This window comes from Bombina bombina, chromosome 1 (genome assembly GCF_027579735.1).
Source record: "Bombina bombina isolate aBomBom1 chromosome 1, aBomBom1.pri, whole genome shotgun sequence".
NCBI classification, from domain to species: domain Eukaryota; kingdom Metazoa; phylum Chordata; class Amphibia; order Anura; family Bombinatoridae; genus Bombina; species Bombina bombina.
Window position 1 is genome coordinate 606,621,836 of NC_069499.1, and position 14,100 is coordinate 606,635,935.

Genomic DNA, 14,100 nt, shown 5'->3' on the forward strand with positions numbered 1-14,100 from the left:
TCTGTCATCTAAGAAATAGAAAAGAAAGGACTTACCTTCAGGAAAACTCTGCTGTGGAGCAGACACAGCAGCTGCAGGTCTGATAGCCTCACTTGACCGCCGACAGTGACCTGTAGAAAAAGAAAGAGCAGAGTAACCAACCCTGGCTTTCTATCAAAGGGGTAGCAATAATGTTAGAAATAAATCAAAGACAACCTCGCCGCTTTCTAACTGCTAATAGCCACCATTACTCTTACTAAAGAGATTGACATGTACACAGCATAGCCCCAAATCCTTGCTTGCAGGGAATAGCCCTTATAAAAGGATTAAATATCTTCAGACACCAACTTCGCACATCCTCCATTGAGAAAGGCAAAGAGAATGACTGGGGATTATGGGTAAGGGAAGTTACACTTAACAGCTTTGCTGGGGTGCTCTTTGCCTCCTCCTGCTGGCCAAGAGTTGAATATCCCACTAGTAATTGGAATGACGTCGTGGACTCTCCATGTCATAGGAAAGAAAAGGATCACCCCCTTGTGTCAGTATTTTGTTGAACTACCTTTTGCTTTAATTACAGCCTTTAGTCTGTTGGGATATGTCTCCACTAACTTTGCACATCTAGACTGTGCAATATTTGCCCACTCTTCTTTGCAGAACTGATCCAGTTCCGTTACATTTGATGGTGACCGTTTGTGGACTGCAGTCTTTAAGTCATGTCACAGATATTCAATGGGTTTTAAGTCTGGACTCTGACTAAGCCATGCAAGGGTATTCACCTTTTTCTCATTCAACCACTGTGTGATCATTTTTGCTGTGTGCTTTGGGTCATTGTCATGTTGGAAGTTAAACCTTCTTCCCGTTGACAACTTCCTGGCAGAGGGTAGCAGATTGTCCTCAAGAATTTGACGGTATTTTGCCCTATCCATTATTCCTTCTATCCTGACAAGTGCTCCAGTGCCTGCTGCAGAGAAACACCCCCATAACAGGATATTATAGGTATTGTGTTATTTGGATAGTGAGCTGTATTGGATTTCCTCCAGACATGTTGTTTGGTGTTGAGGCCAAATAATTCAATCTTTGTCTCATCTAACCATAACACCTTTTCCATGTGGCCTCAGAATCTCCTAGGTGTGTTATGGCAAAGCACAGTCATGACTGCATGGGGCCTGTCTTGAGGAGTGGCTTTTTTATTGCAACCCTCCCATAAATGCCACATTTGTGGAGAATTTGTGATATCGTTGTCACATGCACTCAATGACCAATCTTTGTCATAAATTCCTGCAACTGCTTCTGAGTTGCTGTGGGCCTCTTGGTAGCCTCTCTGACTGGTTTCCTTCTGGCTCTTTCATCCAATTTGGAGCGACATCCTGATTCAGAGAAGGTCTGTGTTGTACCAAATACCTTCCACTTCTAAATAATAGACTTCACTGTGCTTCTAGGCACTGATAAAGTCTTTGATATTTTCTTGTATCCATTTTCTGACTTGTGCCTGTCCACAACTTTATCTCGGAAATCTTTTGACAGTGCCATTATTGATTGTTTGCTTCAGTTGCACTACCAGGGACTGAGATGCTCCGGGAAAGCTCTTTTCATGCTGAGCTAATCAATAGCTCATCACAGTTGAAGGTCAAATGGCTTTGTGTGTGCCGTTGAGAAGGTGATTAGCTACACCTGATTGAGTTTAAAAGTAATTTTAGGAGGAGGTGAACCTTTTTCTAACTCAGTGATTCTGTTTTTGAATTGTCTTTATTTTTGCCTGGCATGTTGGTGTTATATCTTTCACTTGGATGTTATAAATTGCACTGAGTAATTACAACTGGATAAACAAAAACTGTGTCTGTCTTTATTTCAGGCTGCAAAGCAACAAAATGTGATTATTTTCAAGGGGGTGATTCTTTTCAATACCCACTGTATATACATGTATATTAATGTATTTATATGTGTATATATGTATTTACAGTCATATATACATATATATAAGTGCATTATATTTATATATATATATATATATATATATATATATACAGTATGTATATATATATATATATATGTATATTATATAAAAACATGATATTTATGCAATATTCATATTTAATCAATGGCGTATTTTGGTTTTGTACTGACCTAGGCACTCAAAAAAAAAAGGAGGGAGGGTGAGAAAATAACTAATGCATATGAAGGGACACATAATAGAAAAAAATAATGTATCACACTCACTGGATTTTAAAAAAAATCTAAAATGAGTGTTTATTGCGTAGGTGACGTTTCAGGGTGCAAGTACCCTTCCTCAGACCACACAAGATTGTAAAATCCAACATCCTTAAAAATCAAAGTATCCCCCCAGTTAAAATTGTGCCAAAAATGGTAGGTAATCAACAATAACAAACCCCATCAATATATGATTGTGACAGAATACACTTAATTCTACCTCCAAATAAAATAATCAGTCCTATAAAAATACCAAAATTCTGTGGAATACTATAACTATGAGCTCATCATCAGTTACTGAATGATCCTGTCAAACCAAGCCACAAATTGTAAAAAAAAAAAAAGCTAGCTAGTGCACCCAGTAGGATCATGAGATATAACAAGCTAAAACTCACCAAAAAGAATATAACCACTATGAAAATTGGGGTATAATACATACATGTGTGCCAGAGTTATCACCACTGCTAGTACAGAATTATGTGTTGTCACATAGCTCTGTACGGCAGCGAAGGGGGGAAATCATTGTTTTTAAACTTAAGTCAAAACCTATACAATTGTAATGAATGGGGGCTTGTACTTCCTGGATTTGCACAACCACTCTGCATAAATAAGTTGTAAAGGAAACAGTGGTATAATAGTTCTATTTACATACCAGTCATCCAGTTGTTTAGTTCAGCATAAATAGCAGTGTACAATGATAATAAGCATAATACCACACTAATGTGGCCTCACCCACCCCAGTACATAACACGATAATAGAGAGCTAACATTTGGCAAAGAGAGGTCATATATAAATACATAGCTTAGGGACATGTATACCATGGTAGCTGGATTCATTTTAAAAGCACATAATAAACTTAATAGTAAAAAACAGAAACATATGTGGGTGCCGGAGTTATCCTTCCATTGTTATAGTGTGAAGGGGGCTTGCCCAGGGAATACCTGGGTTTAAACTTACTTTACAGTCGCTGGACTATAAAAGGGCTGGTATCTACCAAAGCTGCGTCATCAAAATAAGTTATGAGAATAACAGCGGTGTAGCAATGGGCACCCAGTGGTTCAGCACAAAAGGCGGTTTTCATTGAGCTTCTCATAACTGTTATTGTCATAATTTAATTTAACACATGGTGCCCCCAGAGCAATCCCAGACTATGCACACATGCAGTGAGAGGCTTTGTGACCCACGCACATAGCATGTATCACTCCAGCAGCCACAAGAGTCCACATCGTGGCTTTTAAAGCAGGAACTGTCAGCAGAGGCAGTGTGGTAGACAGAGTCATGACCCCCATTGCAATCAAGCCAAATTAAATATGCCGCTCTATACAAAAGTAAATTTAATCAAGTATACCTGCGGGGTATGCGGGTCCAGGACTACCACCATGGTACCACTGATTTCACAGTCTATATGCTTTTCTGCATCCCTTTTGAGTTCTTAGAACATCTGACACCAAAACTGAAAAAGTACCAACTGCAGCCGCTCCCTAATATCACGCAGGCTATGGTCCTTTGACGCAAAAATGCTTGCCGCTGCTGCTCCCTGCCGCCCCTCCCAAATCTGCCTCCCTATGCACGTGCCTTGTTTGCTTAGGCCATAATTCGCCCCTGTATTCAATAAAGATTTTAACTATGTACTGTATTTACTGTAAATATTTCACATTTTCTAATGCGATAATGCTATGTTGTTTGCGTGATGGGTGTTTGGTTTTTTTTTCAACATATTTTTTTCTCCAATGACTTCTGTGGGGAATGCGAAGATGCAATGGCATTTGCGTGATCTCGGGTGTTTTTCACCCCCACTTTTTTTCTCCATTGATTTCTATGGGGGAATACACGCACGTGCACGTAAAAACTTAGGGCTTTTCACACTATTCGGGTTAACGCTAGCACAAAATAATTTTTCTTGGAACTTGTAATATGAACGCAACCCGGCAATCGCAAAAATGAACATTCTAGAGCCACTTGTAATCTAGCCCTTATTGTAGTAAAAAATAATAAAATAAAAGTATCCAAAAGAAAAAGGCAGATTTATGCTTGTGAAAGATCACCACACTAAGATCTGTGCAAATCCAAAAATAGCCGAAGTCCATGAGTGGCCTCTTATTTCCCATGTCTACTATTAATGAATTTAGATTTAAATAAATGTCATATCATTTGGTACAGTACAAGTGCACATTCATAAATAGACATAAAACCTAACATTTTTCTTTTATGATTCAGATACTGGGGCATATGTATTAAGCTCCGAATGGAGATTGATGCCCCGTGTTTCTGGCGAGCCTGCAGGTTCGCCAGAAACAGCAGTTATGAAGCAGCGGTCACAAAGACCGCTGCTCCATAACCTGTCCGCCTGATCTGAGCAGGCGGACAAACATCGCCGGAAATCAACCCGATCGAGTATGATCGGGTTGATTGACACCCCCCTACTGGCGGCCTATTGGCCACGAGTCTGCAGGGGGCGGCGTTGCACCAGCATCTCTTGTGAGCTGCTGGTGCAATGCTGAATATGGCGAGCATATTGCTCGCCGTATTCAGCGAGGTCTGTCGGACCTGATCCGCACTGTCGGATCAGGTCCAACAGACCTTGATAACTAGAGGCCAGAGTATCCAATTTAAGAGAAAAAAAAAAGCCAATTTACTTCTATCATCAAATTTACTTTGTCCTATGTAGATCTTGAGCATTGACATGTTGAGAACACTAGGGGGCCTATTTACCAATGTGCGAGCGGACATGGTATGAAGTAGCATATCATGTCCGCTGCACATCGATCAGCATACGCTGTCGGCATTTATCATTGCACCAGCAGTTCTTGTGAACTGCTGGTGCAATGCCGCCGTCTGCAGATTTGCGACCAATCGGCCGCTAGCAGGGGGTGTCAATCAACCCGATCATATTAGATCGGGTTGATTTCTGTCCGCCGCCTCAGAGCATGTGGACAAGTTATGGAGCAGCGGTCTTTAGACCGCTGCTTCATAACTTCTTGATAACTTCTGTTACCGGCGAACCTTCAGGGGCTTGATAAATATGCCCCTAAATGTTAGACGTTTTGCAAGATCACACTGAACGGTATTATATATTTGCAACACCACTATATGACAGCAGTGTTTACTGCCATGTAGTGCTCCAAACACGTGAATGCTACCTACCTAGATATGCTCTTAAACAAAGAATACCATGAGTACAAAGCAAATTTAAAGGGACAGTGTTTACTGCCATGTAGTGCTCCAAACACGTGAATGCTACCTACCTAGATATGCTCTTAAACAAAGAATACCATGAGTACAAAGCAAATTTAAAGGGACAGTCTACTCCAGAATTGTTATTTTTTTTAAAAGATAGATAATCCCTTTATTTACTTAGAAATTATCATATGAGCCTACCTAGGTTTAGCTTTCAACTAAGAATACCAAGAGAGCAAAGCAAATGTGTTGATAAAAGTAAATTGGAAAGTTGTTTAAAATTGCATGCCCTATCTGAATCATGAAAGTTTAATTTGGAATAAACTGTTCCTTTAATATTATAAGCGAATTAGAACTTTTTTTTTTTAATTGTTTGCTCTATCTGAATCTTGTTTTCAAGCCCCTTTAATTACCTAACTAGAAGTGTGCCGCTGCTCTTTCAACATCAAATTACTGCTCTCTCTTCCCTGCACCGTGGTGCTGAGAACCATAAACAAACCCTTTATGGTTCCAGATGCAGACCTGGTGGTTAGCAACAGATTTATTTCCTGAGTATTTAAAACAAACATTATGTAGTTCCACATTTATGGTTGTACATTTAGCATCAATTCACTTTATGCAGGGTGGATTTGATTTAAATCACTAAATTTAAATCATGGTTTTCATTTTTAGAATAAAAACTTTTCAGATTATTATTCCAGTTAGATCATTAGATATGCATAGGGATCATTGAAATTAATTAAATTGTTGGGAGGTGAACTAGCTTCAGTTTAATAGGTTAATCATTCATATTTGATCAACTTTTCAGCTGTACTTTATTGGAAGGAGAAAAATAACGATTACCCAAATAATACAAAATGTAAATAGTTTTATTTAATTAAAGAAAAATAACCATTAACTTAATAATAACAATTTAAATAGTTTTATTTAACTAAAACAATAACATTTATTTTCATTTTTACTGCTTGCCCCTGCCTCCTCACACTTAGGTCCTTGTGCAGATCTATTTCGCTCCAAACAATCTTCTTTTCATTGAGCTTCTTGAAGTATGAAGCGTCTTAGTATGGGTTGATTCTGTGTGCACAGATTTGCAGGGGAGCAACAGCATTAAAGGGACAGTAAAGTAAAAATGTAACGTTCGTGATTCAGAAAGAACATGCAATTATTAACAATTTCCCAGTTTACTTCTCTTATCTAATTTGCTTTGTTCTCTTGGTATCAATTGTTTAAAAGCATACATAGGTAGACTCAAAAGCAATGCAATACTGCTAGCTAGCTGCTTGTCACTGTCTCACCCAATGTGTTCAGCTAGTTTCCAGTAGAGCATTTATCTCCGCAAACAAAGGATACCAAGAGAATGAAGCAAATTTGAGAATAGAAGTAAATCTAAAAATTGTATTCTCTATTTGAAACCCAGATGTTTTCTTTGACGATTATGTCCCTTTAAGGTCTATTTCTCAACTCTGTGTGTTTATTTGTAACATTTTTGCTGTGAAGAAGAATGTTATTTATGCAGACACAAATAATATGTAATAATATCTTCAAGTTAGAAAAATTGCCCAAAATAATCTTACAGATAATGCTGATGTGTGTTTGTCATTGTTATGACAATGACATTGCAGCTGGACAAAACATTCATCACTCTTTTGAAAGAGAAGGAAGGCTTCTATCAAATGAATGGTCTCTCACCCCTCTGTATATTGTGGGGAAATGATAGAGGGTCAATCCCTTCCCCATAATTTTGTTTCATATGTATATAGTTCAATGAGGTGATCATTAGTGTTGCCAAGGTAAGCACCTGATAGCAACCCAAGCATATGACCTCTCATTTGAAAGAAGAGTCACTTAGTCCATTTTAGTGTTTTTTTATGGGGGGGGGGGGTGCTAGGGTTCCTTTTAGAGACCAGAGAACCCTTATAGTCATGTGCTGGTGATTGCAATTCCATTGGAAATTATTTGCTATCTAGAGAAGTATGAGACCCTTCATTTCAGTGAGGGTAATCAATCCCCTCTTATATAAGTTATGTAATAAGTGTGTTGTATGTTGTGTTAGGGTATAAGGGCTCTTTTGTAGACACTACCCCCAATACAGTAAATACATCAGGTTGGTGAATGCCATTTTTATGGCAGGGACATGAGACTCCATATTGGAAAGGGAGACTCTATTGTGCAAAGATTAAACACATAGTAAAAAATGTATTTGTTTAAAAAAGAAATTCAAAGGAGCATCGCTTTAGGTCCTTGAAAAATGGTCAACATTTCATTTATTCACTTCTTTTTTCATAACTTCATAGTCTTTCATTTTCATGTTCAGTAATTGAAGAGCACATTATAGTAAATATAACAAGTAAACTGTTCTTCAAATGATATTAAATAATATTTTGTATATAAAACCTGTAACTAGCTAAATAATCGCACATTCGCAACAAGTTATGCCTTTGCCCTGTCTTATTTAAATGTATTTAGCAAACTACTTTTTTTGCAGTTCTGATAGCAACTGCATGAAAATCTTCTGGCTCTAGAAACTAAATCCTAAGTTCTCTTCTTATCTTCTTTTTAAATTGTTTCTATGCATTATATTATGAAGAGTTTATTCAGTATCTTTTAAATATTTTGACATTAGGTATTATAGGGACCTTAAGTACAAATAGGAAACAATGTATTGTGTTATAGCATTTTATTGTTGCATTGTTGCTTGCATATAACTATATGACTGATTACACATATACTTAAATTTAGCTCCAAATCATCAATGCACTACTGGTAGGCCAGCTGATTATTGGCTCATTGGATGTGTTCAGCTAGGTCCCAGTATTGCATTGCTGCTCTGATCCTGACGTTAACTATGTGTTTAATGCTTTTGCAGAGTTTAACTCTATAGTTACATGCAAGCAATAGTGTAATAATAAAATGTTCTAACACGTTGTAGCATTTTCTTTTTGCACTTGTATCTCCCTTTAAACAATATTTTATTTTTCTTAGCAGATTTTATTCCACTTTTCATATGTCAGATGTAATGATTTGACCCTCCTATATTCCATTGTGTGATGTAGTACAACAATAGCAATTTTCCAGTAGTTTGGTACTACTCCCACAAACAGTTACTGGTTAAATCTTTCTGACATTGGTAATCAACACTGCTAAACTTCCCAGTAATCTCTCTACCTCACTTTTTAAGAGTTCTAGTAGGACTTCCTTCTGTTCTCTCCATTGTCTTTCTCTACCAGTGGATAAGTGGGGCACAGAGGAGGTGGCCGCATGGCTGGACGTTTTGGGTTTGGGGGAGTACAAGGACATTTTTATCCGTCATGACATCCAGGGCTCAGAGCTGGTTTTACTGGAAAGGAGAGACCTAAAGGTACCCTGTAATAGGCTTCCCCAGTCATGATCTCCTGTCCATCTCATCACCTAGTGGTCATTACATACATAATTGTCTGGTATTTATGTTGCTTGGATACCATATCATCTTAGGAATTAGGAAATGTATGGAAAAAGGCTAAAAAGAAATAGTTTAACAAGACATAATGGATATTCAAGAAAACTTAACATTTCTAGTCCTAAAGAACTGTATTGTTTAAGATGAGGATAAGCTCACAAATTCCTATTGTATTTTATTCATCACTTTAAGATTTTAAAGTTAGAAAATTAAACTGATTATAGGAATTAAGAAATAAGCCCCCTAGTAATTATGCTGCATTATATAAGCATTATTTAGTAAGGTCCTCTAGAGTCTAGAGCACAGCAACTGCCATCAGTTAAAAAACAACAACACAATTCTGATTGTCCAGCAACAACTATACCCTTTCCACTGACATTGTTTTCCAGCAACAGCTATACTATTAGTAGTAATGAAGACCATAATGTAGTGTATTGTGGCACACAAAGATGCCAATAAATCTAAAAACCTTTCACCCATTAGTAAGGGTGAGGTACATATTAAAAGAATCCCTTTACAGAACTTGTGCCAGATAATTATGTCTAACTGGACAGCTCTTTCTGTTTGGACCAGGGCTTATTAAATCGAAAGAATCAAGGAACCATGGCTTTGGGAATTTTCCCTCTAGCTTGTCATATTTTTACAATAGTCATACATATAAATCCTAAAATATATAGCTGGTTTGGCTCCTAAGTCTGATACAGATTTATGAAGCATGAGTTCATCTTGTTACTATAGAAATAATTTACCATCAAAATAGCCTTCTTTTTTTTTCTACAGCTACAGACAAGTAGTAGTAGGTTTATTACAAGAGAAAAGGCCCCAGCAGAAGTCAAAGGGACAGCAAGGAACATTTAATAGTTATTTAAGTAGTTTGTGCCTCATTTTTAACAATAAACTACATTTGTAGCTCTATAAAATGCACTCTGGTGAGGTTCCCCCAAGCTCTCACAGTTTTTCTATAGTTTAACAGAGGAAAGGTACAGACAATGAGAAGGGCCTCGCCAGTGCCATTAACTTTCTATTTTGCATACTTCCTTTTCTGCCTGTCAGCCTGTTTTGCTGAAACTGACAAGCTACACATGCATGAAACAGGAGACAGGAACATGCATAATATAAAGAGAACAGGGCAATTGGCAGCCTTCTTGTTAGCTGTACTGTCTGATGTTGGCCAGAATAAAATAGCTTTACAGGCTTAGGGGCAGCTGGGGGAAAACCTATTGGAGCAGATTTTAAGGGTGAAATATGTTGATATAGCAGCTACAAATGTGCTCTAAAGCTATTATTAAGACACAAACTATTAAACTTCCCCTCTAAGTTATCATTGTTCTAAAGGCCCGTTTTCCTTATCTTATCGCTTCAGCTGATAAAGTAACAGTCTCACAGGGTTTAATGTCCCTTAACATAAAATACAAAGCCTTGATTTTAGAATTGATTTCAAATACAGTATAAATGCATTGTAATAAACCTTGTTATTTAAGACTATAAGACTAGCTACTCAGGTCACCTATAGAGGTTTTCACATTTTCTCCATCATCATTATCATAGTTCCATTTTGTGTTATCTTCATTGTAGAGTAAATTATGATTAACTGTGTCCTCTTCTTCCTTAGGATCTGGGAATAACCAAAGTGGGTCATATGAAGAGAATTCTACAGGGTATTAAGGACATCACTAGCCCCATGTAATAACAGGAATGTACAGCATGAGGCTATTGTATTGGTGGATATTTGATGTGGTGTAACACTTGCTGGGGAAAAAAAAATCTCTACAATTATTCATAGCTGGATAGTCCAGTGTGACTTCTTTTGAAAACCAATTCAATCTCCAGACAGCCACCAAAGATTGTCAACTTGAAGTAATCATGCAGTTCACTTCATGCCCGGAAAAAAAGATTCATCTAATGTAAAGGCTGCATAAAGATTCTAGAAAACAATGAAAGCAAACAGACTTTTGCTTCTACAGTAACCATTCAAACCCACGGGAGGCAAAAGATTAGGCCTTAGTTTACCTGTTAGCATATTTGAAACCACATAAAGACTTTACAATAGCTGCTCAGCTTCCATAGCATCTGTTCAACTAAGCGTAAGTCTCAACTCCACTATCTGGGCTTTCAAATTTGAGGTGAATGCATCTGAGAACATCTTATCATCTAGGTTTGAATCTCAACAGCAGCTAAACATTTTGATATAAACTTGAGCCTTGCTGTTAGGGTTTAAACTTTCACTCAGCTCAAGATGAAAACTCAAATTTGACCACTGCATCGCAAACTACGGTACAACCTTGTTCTCTGGTAACTTAATCGGACTAAAAGCATTGCTGCATGTAACAAAGAAATGAACAAAGATGATATTTACTTATTTTAGATGTAATATATTTTGTGAAACTGTGACTTGTTAACTGTGGTCATAGGACTTTGAGCCTTGTGGTCTTAAGATGTCATGGTGAATGTACAGTTCATTGAAGCAATATTTATTGGTGAAGTAGCTTTTTTTGGAGTAATTTTGTAAAGAGTAGATGTTATGTCACTTCCTCTAACCTCACCCTCCAAATCCCCACAACTGAGATTATTTCTAGAAATGTGAAAACATTTTACAATTTTAGCAACACATCCATAGTCAACTGACCAGAAAAGTCTAAATAATCCAGTAATTAAAATACCTTTAAAATATAGAACATAACCTTGTTGGGAGAATTCAATTTACTTTTATGAGGAAAAAAAAACTTAGCATAAAAGCATAACTGAAGTAAAAAACACAAATCTTGATGTAAAGGTGAATTTAAAGGGACATAATACTCAAATGCTAAATCACTTGAAACTGATGCAGTATAACTGTAAAAAGCTGACAGGAAAATATCACCTGAGCATCTCTATGTAAAAAAGGAAGATATTTTATCTCACAATTTTTCTGTGTAAAAAGTTATACTTCACCTGCTCTGAGCTGCAGGTAAAAATAAAAAAAAATGAAGAAATGAACAGCAGCCAATCAGCATCAGCAGTGCTGAGGTCATGAACTCTTACTGTGATCTCATGAGATTTGACTTAACTCTCATGAGATTTCATAGTAAGCTTCCTTTACCTGATTGGTGAAATAGTTCACGATGCTCATCCCCTAATATGTCCCAGGACAGACACACTAAAATGCTGCTTAGAAGTCCTTTACAATGGGAGGTGGCTACTGAGGAACTTTTGAGGTAAAATATCTTTCTTTTTTACATAGAGATGTTCAGGAGATATTTTCTAGTCAGCATTTTACAGCTATACTGCATCACTTTCAAGTGTTTAAACATTTGGGTATTATGGCCCTTTAAATGAGCCCATTATCTCTAGAGAATAATATAGAAGTCACTGCTCTACACATGAGCAGTCATTAATATATTCCTGCAATCTGGAAAATGTGTGCACTGATGGTGTTGCTGTACGTTTACCAAGTATTTTGATCTATCCCACAAAGTTATATTCATTACTGTAGGCCAGAAGCCTGCCGTAAACATAATTACCTACAATAAGGTGGTCAGGGACCATGTGGGGAAACATTTTGCACTGAAAATCCATTTTGTGTTTCAAACAAGAAAAGAATATATATATATTTATTTATATATTTTTAAAGATTATGGCCAAATAAGCGTTTGTGGAAGATGCCAAATGGATATCTGTAAATTGTCGGCTGTTTTAATTATAGGTCTCATTGCATTTAATAAAGAAATTAAAATCACTTCAGTTATAGGCAAATAAGTACCTGCATTGGCTAATACATATGGCCTCCACAGCCAAACATATAATAGGAAACATCCAGTCTTTGGCATCTTATTGTTTATTCTGTAGTGTTCTAAGATGTATGGAGAAAAATGATATATTATCTCTGTACATGTTCCACCTATCCTTCTCCATGTTTGGTCAACTTACATACTGGTCACTTGCATGAAGATAAACATTTCGACTTGTTTGGTCCTTAAGTCTGTATTTCAAGTCCTCAGATAATAAAATTAAATAAAAAATAAAAAGGTTTTCTTCTAGTTATTTGAAAGCATTGTAGACATATGGATGTAGAATGGAGTCAATAATTCTGTGTTTCTAGTAATGGATTCAATATAATTATGTTGTAGCTGATATGCTTAAAGGGACAGTAAACACCTTGAGACTTTTATATAAAATGTCTAGCTATTCATACTACAATTTTACAGTATGCTTTCATTTTGCCCCCTTTGTGTAATATATTTCTGAAAATTAAGGATTTATAAGTCTCAGAATTTGAAATGCAGCCTGCTGACTTAGTGCTACCCCTGCTTTATATTTTTCTCTTGATAGCTTTAACTTATAACTACAAAACATTGCACTTTATGCTAACATTATGACCATGCCTAGCCTTGTTGTTTGCAGACTAAAGCAGATTGGCTCCTCAAAAAATGTCAAATGGTAGGTGGACTTTGGCTTTTGAAAAACGATTGCAGTACAAAGAATCGGCTAGATTACGAGTTTTGCGAGAAGAGCTGCTCGGTGCTAACTTGCAAGTTATTGTCACCGCTCACCTCCCTATAGCGCTGCTATTACAGGTTTACAAAAACCCGGCGTTAGCAGGCAAGAAGTGAGCGTTGAGCAAAATTGAGCTCCATACCGCACTCCAATACCAGCGCAGCGGTGAGCTGGTTTTACGTGCTCGTGCACGATTTCCCCATAGACATCAATGGGGAGAGTTGGCTGAAAAAAAGTCTAACACCTGCAATAAAGGAGTGTAAGGCTCTGTAATGCAGCCCTATTGATTCCTATGGGAAATAAAAACAGAATTTATGCTTACCTGATAAATTACTTTCTCTTGCGGTGTATCCAGTCCACGGATTCATCCTTTACTTGTGGGATATTCTCATTCCCTACAGGAAGTGGCAAAGAGAGCACACAGCAGAGCTGTCCATATAGCTCCCCCTCTAGCTCCACCCCCCAGTCATTCGACCAAAGGTTAGGAAGAAAAAGGTGACTGTAGTTTAAACAAAACATTTTTTACCTGACTTAATTGCCAGGGCGGGCCGTGGACTGGATACACCGCAAGAGAAAGTAATTTATCATGTAAGCATAAATTCTGTTTTCTCTTGCAAGGTGTATCCAGTCCACGGATTCATCCTTTACTTGTGGGATACCAATACCAAAGCTTTAGGACACGGATGAAGGGAGGGAACAAGTCAGGTACCTTAAACGGAAGGCACCACTGCTTGCAAAACCTTTCTCCCAAAAATAGCCTCCGAAGAAGCAAAAGTATCGAATTTGTAAAATTTTGAAAAAGTATGCAGTGAAGACCAAGTCGCTG

The 14,100-nt window shown here is 37.4% G+C and overlaps 1 protein-coding gene across 4 annotated transcripts in view; it reads left to right on the forward strand.

The window, feature by feature from the left end:
* Positions 1–12,805, forward strand: part of LOC128645753 (diacylglycerol kinase delta) — a 245,823-nt gene extending 233,018 nt beyond the window's left edge. For all 4 annotated transcript variants that reach the window (XM_053698976.1, XM_053698975.1, XM_053698977.1 and 1 more), the window contains one exon: positions 10,414–12,805. In XM_053698976.1, the coding sequence (XP_053554951.1) occupies positions 10,414–10,466 (53 nt within the window). In that variant the 3' untranslated portion in view covers positions 10,467–12,805. The remainder of the gene's footprint in view (positions 1–10,413) is intronic.
* Positions 12,806–14,100: the final 1,295 nt, after the last annotated feature.